Source organism: Buteo buteo, chromosome 6 (assembly GCF_964188355.1).
Source record: "Buteo buteo chromosome 6, bButBut1.hap1.1, whole genome shotgun sequence".
Taxonomy (NCBI): Eukaryota; Metazoa; Chordata; class Aves; order Accipitriformes; family Accipitridae; genus Buteo; species Buteo buteo.
The window spans coordinates 54,376,808-54,398,051 of record NC_134176.1 but is presented as its reverse complement, the minus strand read 5'-3'; the positions used below and the strand labels follow the sequence as shown (position 1 = coordinate 54,398,051).

The following is a 21,244-nucleotide window of genomic DNA, read 5'->3' as shown; positions in this document are numbered from 1 at the left end:
CAACATAAAGTTGTGAGGTTTCTGAAGTCTATTTTCAGCAAAACAATTTAGATAGTAATCTCTCCTACAAAGAGTTAAGAGGCTTATATGAGCTGAGAATATACAATTTTTTAAAATATTATTGGTCCAATCCTTTCCTAACTAGGCATAAAAGCTAAGCTTGTCTGTTTCAGAAGAAATTAGCATGTTTTTCAAATTTGGGAAGTAGGGTGAATTTTAGTAAGCAAGCTGACATCAGTCTGACAGCAAAAGATGAGTAAGGCATGTTCTCATCTGTGTGGAGAATTAGGGGTCATCTCATCCCTTGTCATCTCTGGCAGGAATTGTTCTTTGCATTTGACGTGGTATTCCTACAAGTCAAGTTCAGTTTTTCTAGATTAGGTATGTTAAAAGATTAGAATTCTATCACAGGTTTTTGCAAGTACAGCAGTTATTTTACACTGTGGCATAATTTTTCCTTTTCCTTTGTTTCACTGACTTTCATACTATCATTCTGGAGAAAAAAAATTAAAATAAGAGATGGTTGTGTGCATGTTCTTTTTAATTTTAAAATTTTACCTTGCCTGCATATCTAACTTACTTGTAGTTCATTTTTCCTTGATATCTATAGCCAAACTATTTATTAATAATTTTAGGTAGGAATTGTTATAAGAAGCAGGTATCACTTCTTAGTAATAAGAGCCAAAATATAGAGAACTTTTGAAGATGTATTTATTATTAATTTTTTTGATCAGTTTTCTTTAAAATAGTTATATTGAGCATGAATATTTTTAATTGCCAGGTCATAATGTTCTGTTATCATTGCAACATGCTAAAACAGGGGAGGCCTCTTTTTATCATTTTTTTTACTTGCTGATTTATAACATCCTGGTGGCACTCCCCAATGATACATTGAAGGAGGGCTATAAAATAACTAGACACAGAAATGGAACCATACAATAAATGGGAAAAGAAAACAGATTAAGTGAAAGAACAGATTAATATACGGTTAGAAGTCATATCTGCGTTACATGATGGGGAAGGAAGGGATGTGGAGGTAAAGAAGCCCTCTACATGTTTTAAGTAACAGGGAGTGTGTCCTCCTTCCCATAAGGCCTGCAAACCAGTAAGATGAAAAATAACTTGAAAAAGGAAACCTGAAACAAAGTTTCCTGCAGTTACCTTTGAATATTGACTTTGCTGCCTCTAGCCATGGTTTGATGAATGAATGCTTTTAAGGCAGGGGTATCCATAGGGGAAAAAATGGCAGAGCTCTTCATTTGGTGGTAGTGCCAGCTTTTAAGTATTCATTAAACTATCATCTTAAAATATGAATTGACTAATATGTTTATATGTATAATTCAAGAAAGAGGATACCGTGGGTATACAAAATTAAATTTTAATTTATTAAAGCAAATCAGGCAACAGTAATCAAAAGGACTAAATGAAAATTGCAAACTCAAAGCATAAAAAGTTCTGCAGAATTAATTGCAATAAATAAAAAAGTTTCATTCCATGAACTAGATCTTCCTTGATAGTAGTTTTTCTTTTAAACTTAATCAGATGAATATTTAGTGTTAGCCTAAAAAACCTTTAACTTGCATACAACTGTATGAATTATGTTTTGCTCCCATATCTCACTCTTCTTTATAAAATCTTGTGGAAAAACTGGATCCATTTCTATTTCTAATTCTTAATATCTTTTTTTATCCATTGACTTTCCTTATTTACATTTTAATTCGAGCAAATTTATGTTACTGTGAAGCATACTGGGGAATGGTGATTTGAGACAACAGAGCAGAACAGCAATCTGTCTTGTATTTTCCCTTTGTTTCAGTGGTGTTACTCTTGAAATCAAGCTACTGATGTTGTGTAGATTTTTTTGTTGTGAAGGTGCTTTGTAAGATGTATATGAAGACGTCTGTGTACGTCAACATGAAAAAATATTTAGAAGGTGGTAACTTTTAGAATCCTAATGAGGTAGGTCTGAGTTTTCAGAGCAATGCAGTAGCCTAAGAGCAAAGCGTGATCCTTATTTATGTCTAAGTGGAGGATTATTGAATAGCAGCAAGAAGTTATTTTCACCTTCCAGAGCGATGGCCAGGCTGTAGCACACTGTCTAGTTTTGTTTTCTAGCCTTCAGATTGGATATTGATAAATATGAAGGGTTCTCAGAAAGAACTACACTGATTCAAGGCCAGAAAAATCTGCTTTACTGTAAAAGATTAAAGAACATCATTCAATTTAAAAACGAAGCAAGCTTAAAAAGCTGGTCCTGCCATGTTTTATAGGCATTTCTATAGGGGAAAAAATTTTACTTATAGGCAAAAGCATGTGGCTGGACAATTCAGATTGGAAATAAGGTCTGTTTTTTGCAGAAAGATTGGCTGACTACTGTAATAATCTCTTCAGGGGATATGGTAGATTCTCCATCAGTAAGTCTTCATTCCATCAAGATTATATGTGTTCTTGAAAACCGTGGAGTATCTCCCTTTCAATCTTTTAATTTTTTGCATGTGTGGCATAGAAGGTTATCATGATTTCAGTGACCCAGTTGAAGCTGCAATCTGGTATACAATAAACAGGCTAGAATGAGGAAGACTGAATAGAGCCATCAGCAACTGAGTAGCTATGCCTTGGATAAGCATAGTTAGAGTCATTTGTTTTAAACAGTCCTTTACCTGCTGTTGCTGAAGAGGTTGGAACATCAGAAAAACAAAAGAAGTTGACACACTTTTTAAAATGTGTATTTTACTTTTTTGAGCGAGGCGATTCAATCCATGAAAAGTAACACAAGGTATAGCCAGAGTTAGACGTTGTCTTTGAGCACATGGCAATCCTTTTTTGCTTTCAAATATCAGGTCAGTGCTTATCTTTATGAACAAAACTGTTAGTGGAATAGAAGCAGTAAAATCTTAGAGACAAATGGAAGTAAAATTAATTTAACCAGGTGATCTTACAGTGAATGAAAACACTTTACATATATAGAGGGATGGGGGTGAAGAGGGGGAGAGATTGATTTGTGTTATTGAGCCTATTTTACATAATGTCTTTGAGGTCATTGGAAATCTCCTATCAAGAGTTAGAGATGGCTATAAATTCTGGAAAAAGACCTTTTCTAATGGTTAAAAATTTACTTCAAGGTTAAGGTGCTTTGGAACATTTTGAAATTCTCTTCTGATTAGAAGTGTTTGAGTAAAAATATTCTGAGTATATAATATTCAGAAATAAAAATGAAACTGATAGAGGTGAATTCAAAATCACACAGGGGGTAATGAGGCAAAGATTTCAGTACATTCCAAAAGCAATTACATTATTTCCTGGTAGGAATTATATGTCATGAGACATAAGTAAAACAAATTGATTTTTTTAATTTTTTTTTTTTTTGACATATGCTGATGTTATCACCAGCAGACCAGCTAAAAGTACTGTATGTCTTTATCATTTTTGCAATTTCTTAAGTTAAGAATTAGGCACACAACATCATTGCAAGTCAGTATTTAGTGTGACTTTTTATGAAATTTACATCCTTTATAAAATATAAGTCGATGCTTTCTGGATCTCAGAGGAACTGAACAGCACGCTTTGCTGTAGCTTTACAAGTAATTTAAAAGACCATTTGTGATCCTGTTTTGACCCATGGGTGGAGAAGATTGTAGTTTTTTCCCACTGTGAACCAATTCTCATTAACTTTTATTCACATAGAAAATAGTTTCTGGAAAGGTAAGTTCTTCTCATGTATGTAAAAAAAAGATCTTCAGAATACTGTAAAGAAAGTTGTATTTAGAAGATACCTGGTAACATAATTGAACTCAGTTCCAACATCTATGTGTACTAAAAAAGAAAACTGTTAAATAGATTCCTCTTTTTTTTCCCTTCGTCCTTCTTCAAAAAGGATTTACTTACATAGATCACCTGCCCATTGTAGCAAAAATGAAGACTTCAGGCTTTCTTTAACCCTAAAATAAGTTAAATTATAGCCCCAAAGTACATTATTTATTTTTAATTATTTTTAAATACTTGCTACGGCTTTTTGTTTGTTAAGAAAATGTCGCTGTCCAAAATCAGAAAAAAAAATATTTAGAGTTCATCTTACGAATATATTGGTTATTGCCATAGCTGCATTTATATAATATAGCTCATTGTCTGAAAATTGGAATATGGTGTTTGTAATTATCGTTTCTGTTACCGAAGATCTTAAAAGCCTTGTTACAACAGGTGTTTTCCAGGGAGATAGTATTATCGACTGTAAAGTCTTGCAATCAGAATTCGGACCAATAAGATAGGCACAGCAGAATATATTAGTTGGGTGTGTAGTTTTATACCTAGTGAAATCCTGTCGTGGTTTAACCCCAGCCAGCAACTAAGCACCATGCAGCCGCTCACTCACTCCCCCCCCACCCAGTGGGATGGGGGAGAAAATCAGGAAAAGAAGTAAAACTCGTGGGTTGAGATAAGAACAGTTTAATATAACAGAAAAGAAGAAACTAATAATGATAATGATAACACTAATACAATGACAACGGTAGTAATAAAAGGATTGGAATGTACAAATGATGCGCAGGGCAATTGCTCACCACCCGCCGACCGACACCCAGCAGCGATTCCCCTGCCCCCCCTTCCCAGTTCCTATAGTAAATGGGACGTCCCATGGTATGGAATACCCTGTTGGCCAGTTTGGGTCAGCTGCACTGGCTGTGTCCTGTGCTGACTTCTTGTGCCCCTCCAGCTTTCTCGCTGGCTGGGCATGAGAAGCTGACAAATCCTTGACTTTAGTCTAAACACTACTGAGCAACAACTGAAAACATCAGTGTTATCAACATTCTTCACATACCGAACTCAAAACATAGCACTGTACCAGCTACTAGGAAGACTGTTAACTCTATCCCAGCTGAAACCAGGACAAATCTGCATGAAGACATTTAACTCTTGGCTTAATTTTTAAATATAGTATGCAGCAAAGTTATTCATAATTATAAACCCGTCCTGTTCTTTGGTAACCTGGCATTCATTGCAGACGCAGCAGAGAAATGAAGATACTTGCGAAAGTAATTTCTATACCTGGTGGGAAGTAGGATCAAGTAGTAAATTATAGAGGCAGATTTTGAAGAACAACAGCATTGTTCTCTTCAGAGAACTGAGAATAAAAAAGAAATCCTCAGAAGGACTTTTGGTTTGGAGGGACTACAGGCAGAAGGAGTAGAAGTGTTACAGTCAGAAAATGCCTGGATGTTGACACAACATTAACTTAAATGCTGTGAGTATCATACAGGTATTAGTTATGTCCTTAACAATTCATAATTGACTTGGTGATACTCAACTTGTCCTTTATATGCTGTTATACTATTTGCTGTGTCAACCTTATATATGTTTCCATCTGTTAAGAACATCATGCCATTTAAAAAATGAACAAGACTGAAAACTGGAAAACATATACCAAGGTGCTTCTGGGGTGTAAATTTCTTGCCACTCGCAAGAAGATAATGTTGTAACAATGAAGTCTTGTCCATGTCAGTTTTATAGATATGAACATAGTAAGAATTTCAAGAATACAATACATACTTTAAAAAAGAAAACATACAAAGGTGGTGTTTATTATTATTATAGATACTCTCTTTGGTTACTGCAACCCGTATTACAGTTACAGCACTTCTTGGTAATTTTTTTTAAGCTCAGTCATCTACATTGCTGCAGTCATTAGCCATTGTCCAGCATTATTTTTTATGTTAAAATTCACTTTGTGCACTGCTTTGTATTTTGTCAGTTTAGGAAAACTCATAAGACTGAGGATAATTTTCCAGTAAATTTTATGGCCAGTGTTGCGATTAGGATAATTCTGTCCTTAAAACCCCATTCCCATTTTCTCCTACTTATGGGATGAAACACTAGAGGATAAGGGAGAAAACAAGATTAGAACTGAAACATTCTTTACTCGTGATAGCACTCTGCCTGAAAGAATATTGCTGAATTAACAGAATGAACAGAACATTAATGTTATGTAGCACCCATTTATTAGAGTAAGCTTGATATATAATGAATATTACCAGTTGTAGTTAGGTAATTATTTGTGGACGGTAATGGCTGTTGAAAGATTTTGGGTTTAGCTATGGGTCTAAAACGTAACTGCTTAGGAAGTCAAGTGTGCTGTTGGAAATTGCATTTTGTTGAAGAAAGCAATTTTTTATTGTTATTATTATTTACATCATTAACTTTTTTTGAAAATTGTCTAAAAACCTTATGTACAATGCAAAACATTCAGATATTACTGCAGGATACACCTTTATTAAAATATTGTATGAATCAGTAATAATTTAATATTCTAAGAAAACCTTTATTACATAGTCTCATATTTCTTGTCATTACATGCCTGTGAATGCCATCTCATCTAACCTGTTAAATTGCAGTTCCATATGTAAGTGAAGATACTGAATTTTAAGTTCTTGGGTGCAATTCACTATTATAATTGTGTTACTTTCCATTATTTTATTTTTTTAAACCCACACTTATGGAGGAGAATATGAGATTACTTTACATGGAAAGACAGTATAGTATCTCTCATGACACCTCCTGCAACACACCTTAAAGTTGGGTTTTAATAGTCTGCATTCCAACTAACATTTTAGTTTTACTTTTTCCCACTGTAGGACATAAAAACCAGCTACTATTATCTTAAAATAAATCAATACAGTATATGCTCTAAAGAGATTATATGCAGATTTTAGTTATTTCACAACCTTGATTTTCTTTTTTTAATACATGCACATACAGTACCTTGTCAATAGTTGACATGCTCCAGTGGAAATGTGTTAAGACATTTGGCTTGCTTTATTAGTATACCGCTCTTCAACATTTTGTAGCAACAGTGGAAGTTTAGTTAGGCAGGAAGACTAAAGAGAAACCAGATAAGTGAATTTGCTAGGGGAAAAAAAATCTGAAGTGGCTATCTACTTATCTAAGAGAAATAAAAAAGTTATCTTTGCATCTTAAAAAGCAGAATTCAGGTAAATCAAATTTTGCTTGCATGAGGGTAGGGATTTCTCAGTTTAGGACACTACGTATCATTTGTAAGGTTATATGCTGTGTGTGCATCTCACAGACCCCAGAACCAAAGTACTTTTCTTCCAGACAGAGGGATGAAACTGAGAAAAAATGGGGAGAGAAACATAACTGAGACTTTCAGTGATATCATAGAGTTGTCCTGCCTTCAGCTTGCAATTCTGGTCTTGTGGAGGAACGTTTTCTGCTACGGTGATAAGAAGGTGCCAGAAGAAACAGAAGTCTACAAATAGAATGGGAGGCTGAAATTCCTGATTTGAAATTGTGTATAGCCAGAACAGCGTATCAGAAACTTATGGGATGTTTCAGTACTCACAGTAATTTATGTGAGAAGAACAGATGTCATGCAGCAGAGGTATAGCCATGTCTGCTTAAAATAATAAATAAATAACAGTAAATAAAAGGAATCCAAACAGTCCACGACAGTGTTTCATTTGAAAAAGGGAGCTACATAAAAAATAAGTCAGACTGCTTATAAAAAGGGAGTAAATGCTTGCAAGCAGCATGGAGATTACATAAAACATGGACCAAACTCATACCACCTGTCAAAAAAACCTTTTTTTTTTTTAAAAAGGCAAATATGATGAAGTTGCTTGATGTTGTTAAAAGGCATTTAAAAAAACCAGACAAAACCCCAAACAAATCTTGTACAAATGAGAAAAATTGAATATAATTTCTAGCAAATTACGTATGAAAATGTGGTAAGGAAGGGCAAAAAAGCTCTTGAGGAGAAGCTTGCTAAAGGTAAAAAACCTGATAATAAAGCATTTTTCAAACACATCAGAGTAAGGAAGCCTGCCAGAAAATCTGGAAGGCCAGTAAATGATCAAGGGATGAGAGGAGCACTGAAAAAAGACAAGACTGTAGTACAAACTATAAAAATCTTTTATATCTACATTCATTATAGAAGAATTTAGGGAGGCTCCCATGCTGAAATCTTTCTTCATAGGGGACACTTTGGATGCTCTTTCTCAAACAAGTGTCACTGAAAGCATTTTTCAACAAAACATTTTGTTTATAATTGCTATTTGCTTATAATTGCTTTTGGTTATAATTGCTGTTCTACAGAACAATGGAAGGTGGCTGAAGGAATATGAATTTTTGGAAAGGGTTCCAGCAAATCACAGACTCTGTATTGGACAAATTGACAGAAATAATAATGAAGAATCAATTTAGGGAATACACAGAAAAATACATTCCAGTGGAGAAGAGTGAGAGTTTTATAAAAGGAAATAATGTCTCATAAATTTAGTAGATTTATATGAAAGAGGCAAAAAATGTGTAGGTATGGAAGACTGAGTTCATTTAATACCTTGGACTTCAAGAAGGCACTTCAGAAGGCTTCCCCAGATGTAAACTATCATGAGATAGAAGGGAAGACCCCGATGTATATAAAATTGGGTTAAAAGAAATTTCAGAGGGAAAGGGTAGAAATTAATGATTAATATTCATTAGAGAAGTAAATCACCAGCAGAGACTGATGCAAATGTTACACTTTAACATATTCATATATCATCTGGCAAAGAGACAGAATGTGAGATGGCAATATTTTTAATGATAATAAGGTATTTTGGTTAGTGAAGGTAAAAATTCTCTGTGAAGAGTTACAGAAGGCTCTTGCAGTAGTGACTGAGAAATAAAATAGCAGATAAAAGTTTGTGTTGTTAAGGACCAGATAATGGGGAAGAACAACCCCGAACTTACACATTCAGTGGTGAGATCTGACTATGTATTGCTATTTAGGAAGTGTGGAAGCACATCCAGTGATCAGTATACTGTAGTAACATGTTTGCCTAAAAACTTGTGCTTAAACTTAGTGTGTGATTAACATATTTGCTTTTCAGCATTTCAGCTTCAGTATTAGAGAGTGCCTATTTAAATTGTAATACTAAAGGACCTGGGTGGCTCAATTCATGGACAGTGAGAATAAGGTTTTTCCTTTTCAGATCATAAGTTCATATCTGTGGTTCAAAACCATTCTGACTGGGTGTTTGGTTGCATCTGAAATAAGTATATGGATTTCTTGAGCCGCTGCTGCTGTTGACCCCTATTTTGGCAGCCTTTCCAGAAGCAGAAAGGCTTGCATGAACAAAGCAAGTTGAATTCTGTTGTTCCCTCACTTCCAAGTTCAGAGTAAAGCCCTGTTGATGATGTGGTGTTTTTGCCAATATTTTACATTTTTTGTGTGCAAGTAGAAAACTACATACTTCAGTTTTCTGCACAGCTGTTTTCACAAGAATATCGTTTTTGTTCAGAAAAATATATGGAGGAAGTGTATAAATAGCTGTAACTTTTCCACAAAGAATGTTAAGTGTGATCAGTATTAAATTCAAATAGCTACACACTGTCATTCTGCTTATTCCTGAAAGATCTAATGATCTGAAATTAGAATTACGGGAGATGCAGTAATTTCTTCTAACTAGCTTTATTTCTTTTGTTTTTACATAGAAGAATGTTTGCCTTCGGTCTTTCAGTGGGTTTGGGTTTTTTTGGTGGTGTGTGGTGGTTTTTTGTTGTTTGGTTGGTTTTTTTGTTTGTTTTGTTTTGTTTTTTGTTTGGGTTTTTTTTTTTGGTAGCAATACTTTTAACATCATTTTATAACTTGTGACACAAAGTTCATTTGTGCAATCCAAAATCCGCCATACTAAACTAAATCCATTTGTATTTTAATAAGTTCTTCATAAAACACATCTGTGTGCTCTTTCACACTAAAATCAATCAAGCCCACTATATTGAATGTTGATTCTGATTAAACCATTTATATAGGCTAAGCGTACTATTGGTTCTCATTTAATTGTATGAGGAATTACATTAGATCTATTATTGATAAAGGAATGGTGTTCTTAGAGTTTGTTTTCTATGTCAGTGGCATTTTTATAGCAGGATGGGAGATAAATGGGGAATACGTTGCTTTTGAATACAGCCATTGTTAAGTAAATTTTCCAGTGGCAGAAGTAAGAATGTATGTATTTCTTTAATGTTTGATGTATATAATTGCACTATCTATCCAATAATGTTCAAGGATCAAAATTGTGGAGATTTTATATAGTGAGTTCTCCGTATGTCATTGTTAATTTGGATTAAGATTTGATGTCTGTATAAAATGCAATTGACTGTTTGATAGTAGTTCCATGTATGGACAGGACCATAAGCAGGCTAGCAAACATGTTGTTCAATGAGAATTATTTAATATGTTGAAGTGAATGAAGGTAACCTAGAACAAGGGATTTTTATTCATGAATAAATGTGTCCACTGAAACAATTATTTTCAAAATAGTAGGGACTTATTTCCCTATGTTTCTTGATTAGGGAAAGTTGAAGCACTGCTGTTATTTTGTAGACCTGGAAATCTAAGGAGTGCATGAAGGGGCGAAAAAAGGACTCTTGGCTAGCATGGCTTTCCCAGTTTCCTAGAAGATTGACGTTGCCCCAATACACTAGCAAAACTAGTACTAGTAGGTTAGTGATTAATTGCAAACTTTTCTCACAAGCATTAAATCATGGATGGTAAATAATAGATTAGTAAACAAATGCCAAGTTTCCATTACAAACTGTAAAAGTTTTCTGCTTAACTGTCACTCATCTAAGAATTGTTCCATAAGCAAAAAGCTACAAATTGGCCTAATATTAGAGTTTATTGGATTTAAGGTAAGCATTCTGTACTTGAAAAGTTGTTTTGCAGCATGTACACTAGGAAAGAATACAAGTGTGTTTTGTGTTCAAATAAAAAAAAAAACAGTGTTATTTGAATATCAAGAGACAGCATTAGGCAAATTGAGAGTAAAATTACCTCAGAAGTATGTTAGAAAAATTTCCTTTTCTATTATTGCAGTTACACTCTTGTTTTTCCCCCATTTATGTTAGTAGACCATATGAAGTAGAATGGATCCCTGTTTCTCTCAGTTTCATTCAGATGCACTGTTAAGGTGAAGTGTGCCTCACTGCTATGAATTTGCAACAGCATAGCACATTTTTTTCTGCTGTTTTATTTATGGCTAACTAAAAAGTCTTTTTGTCTACGCACACCTTGAAGGTTGTGTTCCATCTGGGCTTGCATATGAAGGTATTTTTACTAATTCATGGAAAGAAGAGTCTTCCAAGTGTTCAAATTAGGAAAGACAAGATTGGGAGCTCAAGTTACAAACCACTAGCTCAAAAAGACACTAAATGTCTTAACTGGGAGCCCTTCTCCACTAAATGCTTGGACAGCCAACTTGGAATATTAAGCTCCATTCTCATGACCTGTTGGAAACTTTTAGGTCTCGTAAAATACCATCTTGAGGTTGTCTTGGTTTTTTGCATGCTTACACATGCTTGTTCCAGGCTCATACGTAAGTCCAATTAGCATATGCATGCCAGAGATCAGTCCCTGCAGATAAGTCCCTGCAGCTGTTGAAGGATTATTATAAAAGTAAGCTGTTTATCTTCTATTCCAGAAAAGACAACCTAATACTCAAAGCAAGTATTTGGAAGTATTTTCAGGTATATAGTAATTAATGTTGGACTGAAGTAGGGAATAAGCTTCAGTGGAATTATTTCAAATCAAATAAAAAATGAGTTTTTCTTCAATATTGCTGTAAAGATCTTTTCTATATGTTTTTCTAAGTTATTTCAGCTGTCCTTATGTAAGATCTTACTTTTAAATCGTCAACTCTGACTACTGTTTGCATGAATGACTAAACCTGGATAACATGGAACAAAGACTTTACGTTTATAAAAGTGTATTTGCCTTTGCAAATGTATTTTATGATATTTTCTGGTAGCCAGGGAGCTGGAGCTCTTCTCAGACAGGTACCCCTTTCATATAGGTCATTTAGTGAAATGGGGCATTGTTCAAAAGCAGTTTGAATATATAAAGATAAAAGGAAAAATAAATTACTAGTAAGCTTCTTGATTTCTACTTAGTTTGACAGTCTGCTGAAAATGCCTTCACTGACTGTTACATGAAGTCATTTTGTGCAATCTCACAGTTCATCTGTATACTTCCCAGCTGGCGTGCTGGCTATCTAAACAATTGAGGAAGGGAAAAATCTTTACATTTTAATGTTCTCTTAAAGTGACGTGACAATTGCCATAAAAAACTTCTCATAAGTGACGAGAAGTTTTCAATAGAGGGAAACAGAAACATAGGTCTTTATAATGCAGCTCACCTGAAACTTACTGAAAAGGCGATGGAGGCCCTAAAGGCATCAGTAGATGCTACTGCTTTAGTTTTGTTAGAGACATAGCTATTTCAAATGCAGAAATCAATACACTCTGTTCATGCTTTCATTATGTCCAAGAGGGAGAACATTCATTGAAATCTCATTACTTCTTAGCATAGTAAGAGCACTGTTTATGTTGTGGTTGTGATTATGAGTAGGATTTTCAAAGAACCAGAATGACATGGGAAAATAAATACTATTGAAAGTCAGTGGAACCTGAGTTACAAAGATAGGTGGGTAGTTCGGGAGCTCTGGAAGTTAGGGTTTTTGCTGGAGCAGAAATAAGACTACCATCAAAGTTTTATTTTTTCGGGGGGAGTGGAGCTGATAACACAGTATCTTTGGCAGAAAATCATTTTAGTGAAGTTTGTTGTGAGAGCAAAGGTTTCTTATCATGCTGTACCTTTCTATCTGCTCCTTTTTTTATCCTAACTAAGTACAAGTTCTGAATACTGGATCAATTTTGGCCAAATTTGACTGAAAGAAATAGGTCTTGTTAAGGTCTCTCAAAAGTCTTCAAAATAGATAGCCTGGGTGTGTGTATACAGCTGCTGAAGTCAATATTCAGGCCTACCAGCAAATGAGGAGCAGTGACTGATCAACAGGCAAACAGTACAGAGTAGTAAGAGACATGGCATTACATGAGGGTAGTTTGCAGGAGATGTGCAAGAGGGGAGAGGAATGGACGCAGGAAAAAAGCCTTGGCACTAGTGGGTTGAGAAAAGTAATAGAAGACATGTTGGCATGTTTGAAAACATTTTGGTTTATTCCCTCCCAAAGCTATCAAGAATCAGCCTCTTGGGATGACAAATGGGACAACACTACCCACATGGCATAGAAAACTTGGAGGGAAAAAAAAAAAAAAAAAGACTGTATTTTCAGTTTCTTTAAAACTGAATTGCACCAAATTTATTCAATACCTATCTGCCTTAAAAGGTTTGATTAGATAAAAGATGATTAAAAAAAATTAGTAAGTGGAACGCTAGGGAGAAAGTAATCGGAAACCAAGTTCAAAAACTTTGTCTTAGAGATGTACAAAGCAAAATCTTAGAGAAAAAAAACTTAGGTATACAAGTTTTATTTTACATTGACTACTTTAAAAGAAAAATAGGATTCTTTATCTCATTTTAATTCCATTTTATAATTTAACTATGGCATAAAGCCCTTACTAGCTGACTCTAATAATGTTTGGAAATACCCAAAAGAAAGTTGTAGGAGATGTAGTCTGCAGCACAGAACAAATAACAGCATACTTTTTCTTTCTTCTGAACTAGTTAACAATTCATAAGTAGTATAACACACCTAACTTTGCATAGTTTCCATTTTTTGTCTGCTTTGCAGAGAAAAACATTAAAATACCGTTGAAGTTGATGAACCATGAACCTGCTGTCTTTGCAATACATAACAGTGTCTTGCTGGATAATGAGGAGCCTTGTGAGAATTCAGCACAGTCACTCTCATCATAACCTATGCTATTCTAACAGCATTCCTAGCACTCTGACATGTTGTGTGTGATTGAATGTAGAATTGTTCACTCAGTTGGGGTGAGGTTTCAAATTGGCAGTAGTCTTTCAGGTTGTAGTTTAGTTAAGAAGAGCTGTGATTAGTCTATGCAAGTTGATATCAGCTTAAATAAGTTTATATTATAGAAACAGAAAAGCAATGAAGCTATTCCATTTTTATTTGAGTTTATTCAGTTTTGTCTCTAGCAACACAAACTGAAATTAAATTGAAGTTCTCATTTACACAACAAGAGCGTCCTTAGTACAGTGTTCCTTGGCATACTTTTAAGGACAACTTCTTGAAAGAATACTTTGAAATTAGATGACAAACTTTAAAATAATAGGAGAATGAATAAAGTACTCAAGCAGGTTTTCAGTTAACATCAACTTATAGTGTTGATTGTTACTTGAAACAAGGCTGGCATTTTGCTGTGCGAAGTAATGAATGCCCAGCAAAAATGCCTATCCAAATGCAGGTCCAAGCCAATGTTCAGATAGCAGCAAGTAAGCTAAGGTAAAATAACAAAATTCCCAAGGTCATTTTGAGCAAAACCAACATTTTTCAGGCTTCAAAGAAGTTGATATGAAAGATATAAATAGGAAAAGTTTCTAAATGGGTTTTAAATTAGGAGGACAAAGATTAAATTTGACAAGTAGACAGGCAGTAAGTTTATGCCAAATCATGAAAAATTATTTAAGTCCTGTGAGCTATAAGGTAAGCGATTAAGGCACATTGGGATACTGCAGGGAAGAAAAATTATGCTTTTTATAACACACACAGCTCACTTCAATATTTAAAAAGTAATCAGTGGCACTCCTGGAAATTGAAACTGTATTAGTGATCTATTAGTGATGAACATATCCAAAAATTGGTGATAAACAAGAACTAGGTGGAGCAGCTGGCATGGGTCATCTAAACAAAAATCAATTTCCTTACCGTCCATGATTTTCCTCCAGAGTATGTTTATGATGAAAGACTGAGTGTTATCAATATTGCAGTACTTTATGACTATTACAAAAACACTGGATCTTTTGATTACTCAGTGAAGGAAAAATGGATTAAGTTGCAGAACTTTGGAGTACCATTATTTAGGTTAATCCAAACTGAAAAATAGCACCTGGAGTCATATGAAAGTTAAACAAGCTATAAATAGAATCATAGAGGCAAATTTTTGCAACTGCAAAAGCAAAATAAATCTCATTGGAAGAAGTAGCTTGAAGTATTGCTGAAATGTAAATGACCTATAACAACTTTAGAGGTATCTTCCAACCTAAATAATTATATGGTTCTGTGATCAAATGTCAAAGTTGGACCTACACTGAGCAGGGAATTGGACCCGATTGTCATGATGATACTGTGATTTGAACTACCAACATGAGAAAAAGATACAAGCATTAGTATGGATTATTACCTTTTACAGCTTATCTATTATTTAACAAAATACAGCTGTGAAGTGGAAGAACTGAAATATTTTAAAATTTAGGAATATATAGCTAAAACCTGAAAAAATGTGTGGATAAAAAGATCATTCTGTACTTTTAACCTGACATCACTATCTTCAGCTACAATTCATATCAATCAAGAATGTGACAATGTTTTTGTAATGTATGTGCTTGCCTATCAATCTGACTGAGTTTTGGTTATGTATTGTATCATTGATTTTTACTGCAGCTTATTTCTGAATAAACTAAAACAATATCTTGCTATCCAAAATTTCTATTAAAGTTTTTTAAACTATGCCTGTTGATAATTGCCTATTAGGAATCTTTTGATGAAACACTAAAAAAAACCAAAAAACCCCAAAAAAACGTGATCAGTAGGATAAGAAAGCTGTCACTTGCCTATATGGCTGTTGCAAAGAGTTGTTTACTTCTTCAGATTACTAAAGAGTTACTCTTCATTGTTTTTGTCCAGGACAAAAGCAAATAATTGCTGTAAGTTTTCCTTTCAGTGCATCTGCTATCTCATACTTTTCAAAGTGAGTGAAGACTAATAGGAAGTTTTTTCTTGTTGAGAATGATAAAAAGGCAATAAAAACTAGAAAGTTGTCAAAAAGTTTCCTAGAATTGTTCACACATCTGCATGTTTGATTACACAGGTGTTCTAATTAGTGATGTCAAATGGCTGTGCTTTATTAGAGGTTTGTATGTTTGGATTAAGTAGACTTATGCACCATGCCCACATCTGATTTTATATAAACTGTTAACAAAATAGAACATTGTTGAAAATAGTGATGACTGTATTGATCTTTTGATTATTTTTTTTAATTTTTTTTTAATTATATGCATTGTCTCAACACAACACTGTGTGTGTCAGAATTATTTTGTCAACAGTTAGTAACTGGCAAAAGTCCTGAAGCATGAGCGGCTTCTGTAACCATTTCAAAATTTCTAATTATAACACATTCTTTGATCTGTATTCGTGAATATTCCGTTTTATGACTTTCCATTTGTTACCCATACTTTCACTAATGTTTCCCTTGTTGGGTGTCACATTGTGTAGTTTTATAAAGTAAGGGACTCTAATCTTCTCTGTGAAATAACCATATGATGTTTTCAGTTCCTTCTCAAAAAGTTGTTTTCCATATCTCAAAGTGCACTTACTAACGCTTGACCTAGTAGTTAATTTTGCACAACCAAATTGTTTTGCCTTAATGTAATACATTTTGTTTGTTTCTGATTTTGATTTGCAGCAAGTCTTCAACTTCATTACTATTTAAACAACATGTCACATACAGTTGAGAGCTCAAATCTGTTTTTTGTTTTTGTGCGCCACCCCCCCCCCCCCCCAATCTCCTTTGTTATTCATATGATTCTGGTATATTTTAATCTATTTTGCTATATGCTGAGAGCTTTTCTAGTTATTGCTGGCCAATCTTGTTTTCTTCAAAGCGTTAAGACAGCCTGTGGAAATTTTTAGAAGCACCCTCTTATCTTTTGAATAGTGTGGAATAATGTATTGGGTGCTTTTCAGGGTCAGAATGCCAAATAGTGGGTCAGGTCACTCAATCAGCTTTATCAATAGTAAGACTTCCCAAATGGCTGTCTTTACACAACACATTTTTTCAGTGATAGAATGAAGTTTAAAAGCTTGTCAGTGATACCATACTTAATAAAAATTCACCTTTTTATATGCACCTTAGCATCTCTACTTTTTCTCCTCAAAAGAATTGCAACGAATTTCCTTCTCCAACTTAGGATCAGACTATTTTCTTTCTTCTCTTAGCTAAGATTGCTATTGCGTTTTTTGCCACCCTGTTCCTTCCCCCCCTGTCAATTGAGGGGGAAAGGGTAAAAAGGATGGAACCTCAAGCGTTCTTACCAAGCTAAACATTTCTTGTCTAGACTTCTGACTAATACTTCATGTCTGCACCAGATTTAGCACTACCCTGGCTTCAGGCTGCTTTTCTTTATTGCAGCTTTCTGAAGACATAGTGATAAAATAGTATCCATCTTATGATAAGAAAACTTAAATGCTCAGTATTTTTACTAAAATTATGAACTTTTACTAAATCTTTTCCTGTAAGTGTTATATAATAGATTGTAAAAATATGAATTGGCTTCTTGAATTAAAAAATATCATCCATACCTGCAGTACGTGTTCTACATGAAATTATTCTAAAAGATCCCTTTACAGTGGTGTTATACAGTGCAGCGATAAAATATTAACATATAGCTACATCTGTGAAGACAGATTTTCCAAATCTATTAAAAATTAATTGAAAATATACCTGATCATAACAAACATTCCTTATTTAAATAACCATATCTCAGAGTGTTACTGCTCAATTGTGAGTAGCTTTGGTAGGCTTACTGGTGTTAATGTAGCATTCTGGCAATGTATGACTTAATCATGCAATTGTCGTATTTCTAGGACTTTGTCACAGATATTCTGAAATGATTTTTAGTGCATCCAAAAGTGTTCTAACCTTAGGGATTTTTAAACTGTTCTTAAAATAAGGCTCGTTATCCTTGCACTGAATTGATTTTTTTCAGCCGTTAGGTTTACTTGGTCATCAACAGTTATGTAAGTTTGATTTGCTTATATTTAAAAGAGTTTTCTTTCCTGGCTGGTGAGCACTAAACAAAGAACTGGCCATCTTTGCCAGTAAACACTGTGGACAATGAAAAAATTCTTCTGGAGGAAATAAGCACACTAGAAATCTTACCTGAAATGTTCCATGTTTCAAAAATGTAATGCTTTGTATTATGTTGTCAGGTATTATAATTTATTTCACAATATGAAAATAGCTTTGAATTATCAATTATGCAGACACTTATATTCATGTAATTTGTAAAAAAACTTAAAAAATGTTTAGTGGCTATTGAGCCTTGAATGAAAGTCCCATCTAAAGCATCTGTATATTCCACTTCAGTTAGTATTTAAAAGCTAACAAATTCTTATCTGTATGTAAATCACATGCTTGTATAGTACTTGGCTGTTTTCCTTGATCTATTTAATCTGCTACTTCATAGTTTAAGTTCTTCAAGGCAGGAATTGTCTCGCTTTCTGTCCTTTCTCCCCTTCTGTCAGTAGAGAGGCTAATTCAAAGGTTCTAATGATGTCTGAAATGCTGAGATTTACTGCAATAGAATGTATTCAAAAGAGCAGCGGGGCTGTATAGTTACTTTTTTAAGAGTTTCTTATGCCTTAAAATATTTCTTTGTTTATTTTTTAAACAAGTAACTGAACTTTAAGCATTTTAGATAACAAGCCTGTCCAAGTAAGCCTTAGCACACAGTAATGGTGTAGTTGTATATAAAAAGGTATGAATATATAAACAGGAACACTTTTTATGTTTTATTAAATACCAGCTGCTAAGAATTCAAAGGCCTTCAACTTTGTTCTACTGGAGTGGATTGTTAGGTACAGTTTGTACATAAATCTAGTCTAAAACTATGATTTTTATTAATTTTTTTAATGCTGTTTTGAAAAAGTAGAGCAAGGGTTGGGTAGTCTTTTTGAAGTTGAAGATACAGTTTAGCTGATATGTTTGGGATGTTACTTGCCAGTGGTAAAGCTTATTAATAAAGTAAATGACTCATCCTACTGTGTATTTTAAAACAGGTGAGGCTAATGATAAGGATGTTCAGGTGGTGGAACTTCCCATTGTGGACAGCTTACATCCACGGCCACCTTATTTACCTTTGGCTATCCCCGAAGACCTGGCAGATAGGCTAATTCGTGTACATGGGGATCCTGCAGTGTGGTGGGTCTCGCAGTTTGTGAAATACTTGATTCGTCCACAGCCTTGGTTAGAAAAAGAAATAGAAGAAGCGACGAGGAAACTTGGTTTCAAACATCCAGTGATCGGGTAGGTATTTAGTTTTCTTTTTAACAGGTTGTGCTTTAATATGTGTATATAGTGATTCCTGTTCAGGGCAAATTGTTTTATGATGGTTATCCAAGAGACTCAAACATTTTGTGGGGAGAGAGGGTGCTTTCTAGATGAAGCTATAGTTTTTAACTGCGCATAGTACAAGTTGGTTACAAGTACTTCTTCAGCATACTTGCCTACGTATAGTTGGACAGATATATAACAGGCGGCTAAATAGAAGGGTTTTTTATATGTCCTTCCATATCTAGTAATGTAATACAGAATACATGTAATTGCCTTACAGCTTGTATTCCAGACACTTTTCTGTCTGGGTCTTCTTTTCAAGTGCCTATAGCCTTTGCATTTGAGGAAAAAAGGCTAAGCCTACATTTCACATGCCACAATCCACAACTAATTTTGTTGTTGGCTGCACCTGAACATGGTATGTGCCTTTCCCTTTCCTGCTGATGTTTTCACTATTGTTGTTTCTTAGCAGTAACTATGAGTTGGAAAGGTCTGTATGGGGAGATATGGGGAGAAGGAAGGAAAGCACCTATGGGCAATAAAGAGCAGCTTGTGGAAAAAAGGTTTTACTGTCACATAAAGTGAAAAATGCTGCTGCTGTACTAGAGTCTGCAAATAATGCTTTCTTTGCCAGAATTTTCCTTCAATCCTTAATCTTTCTTTTTGTAGGAGTACACAATAGGTCTGTCCAAATGTTAGTTGGCTTTTGACCATTGAGTCGATAGACCGCTTCACCACTGGCGGATCTGAAGACTTGTTAGGTCTCAAGCAGATGGGGAAGATGCATTTTTAACTACCTTCATTCAAACCCTGCGTTGTAGTTGCTGTCCCAATATATCCATGATGCAAATATTCCTATTTTGCTTTTGAACTGTATTGATCAAGCAATACCTAACTACACCGGGTAACATAACCTTCTGCACAAAAGGAATACCTTGTATGCTATAATTAAATCTCCTTCATTCTTTTATTTCAGTTACCCTTTGCCTTCCTTGCAAGATTATTATATTGCTTTCAAGAACAGATTGACAGCTAACTTCATGTTGTCAGTGTGTCTTGAGGGACATCAATGAGTTTTAATCCTTCCTTGTTTTATGTAGGGATTCAATTTCATATGCATTCTAAAAGCACAGGCATGAAATTTGAAGTTAAAATTTCAGTTGCTAATGTATGTATTGTATTTATAAATTGAATTCCTCGTTTCTGCCTTTTTCCAGTGTTCATGTCCGAAGGACAGACAAAGTAGGAACAGAGGCAGCATTTCATCCCATTGAAGAATACATGGTACATGTTGAAGAGCGCTTTGAACTTCTTGCTCGCAGAATGCATGTTGATAAAAAAAGAGTGTATTTGGCTACAGATGACCCTTCGTTGTTGCAAGAGGCAAAATCCAAGTAAGATGAATTATGTTTACATTATAGTTTGTTCCTTCTGGTTAGATTTACAATTTCTGACTATAGTGCGCACAAATCTTAGTATTGTTTTTTTTCATTACCATTTATACAGTTAAGATTGCATTTCAGCTTCCAATGATTTTGTTTTTTCTCCCAGACATTCTCTTTTTTGGATGATTTTTTTCCCAAGTATGCTTTTCAAAGCTTAATGTTAAAAATCTAGAAGAGTTGAGCAAGATACCTGTGACTATTTAAAAACAAACCAATGCTGTAACAAGGAAGTAAATACATAAATAATAAATACACCAAACTTCTTGTAGAACATACACATTAAAAAGAAACTATTCAGCAATATTGTAAAAACTAGTTAATGTATTAAGAAGTTTCACCTGTCCAAACAATACCTTGCTGTGAATAGCTGCCAGAGCAATTTTTCGAAGTTGGTTGAAAAGCTTCTAATGACTCTTTCAGAAAGATTTCTGTATTGACAACTTAGATGACTTTCACCTTATATGTTGAATAATTTTAAAGTTTGTCCTTAAATATATGTGGGATTCTTGATCTGTAGCATTGTCTCTGTCCCTTTTTTGCTCTTTGTCCTCTTCTAGCTTTCCAGAACACGGGTGTAACAACCTACCCTAGCTATAGGATATCCCAGCCTGTCATAGAAAATATAACTGTGTTCAAACCTGGAAATGCAGAGTATGCATTCATTTACTCTTAACATGGCCTGTACTTCGCTATAAAAACTCATTGTTAAGTTGCAT

General features: G+C 34.4%; 1 protein-coding gene across 6 annotated transcripts in view; it reads left to right on the top strand.

Annotated features, from left to right (window-relative positions):
- The window catches only part of FUT8 (fucosyltransferase 8), a 135,844-nt gene that overhangs the window by 93,537 nt on the left and 21,063 nt on the right, over positions 1 to 21,244 (top strand). For all 6 annotated transcript variants that reach the window (XM_075030988.1, XM_075030986.1, XM_075030985.1 and 3 more), the window contains 2 exons: positions 18,810 to 19,056; positions 20,301 to 20,477. In XM_075030988.1, coding sequence (XP_074887089.1) covers positions 18,810 to 19,056; positions 20,301 to 20,477 — 424 coding nt within the window. The remainder of the gene's footprint in view (positions 1 to 18,809; positions 19,057 to 20,300; positions 20,478 to 21,244) is intronic.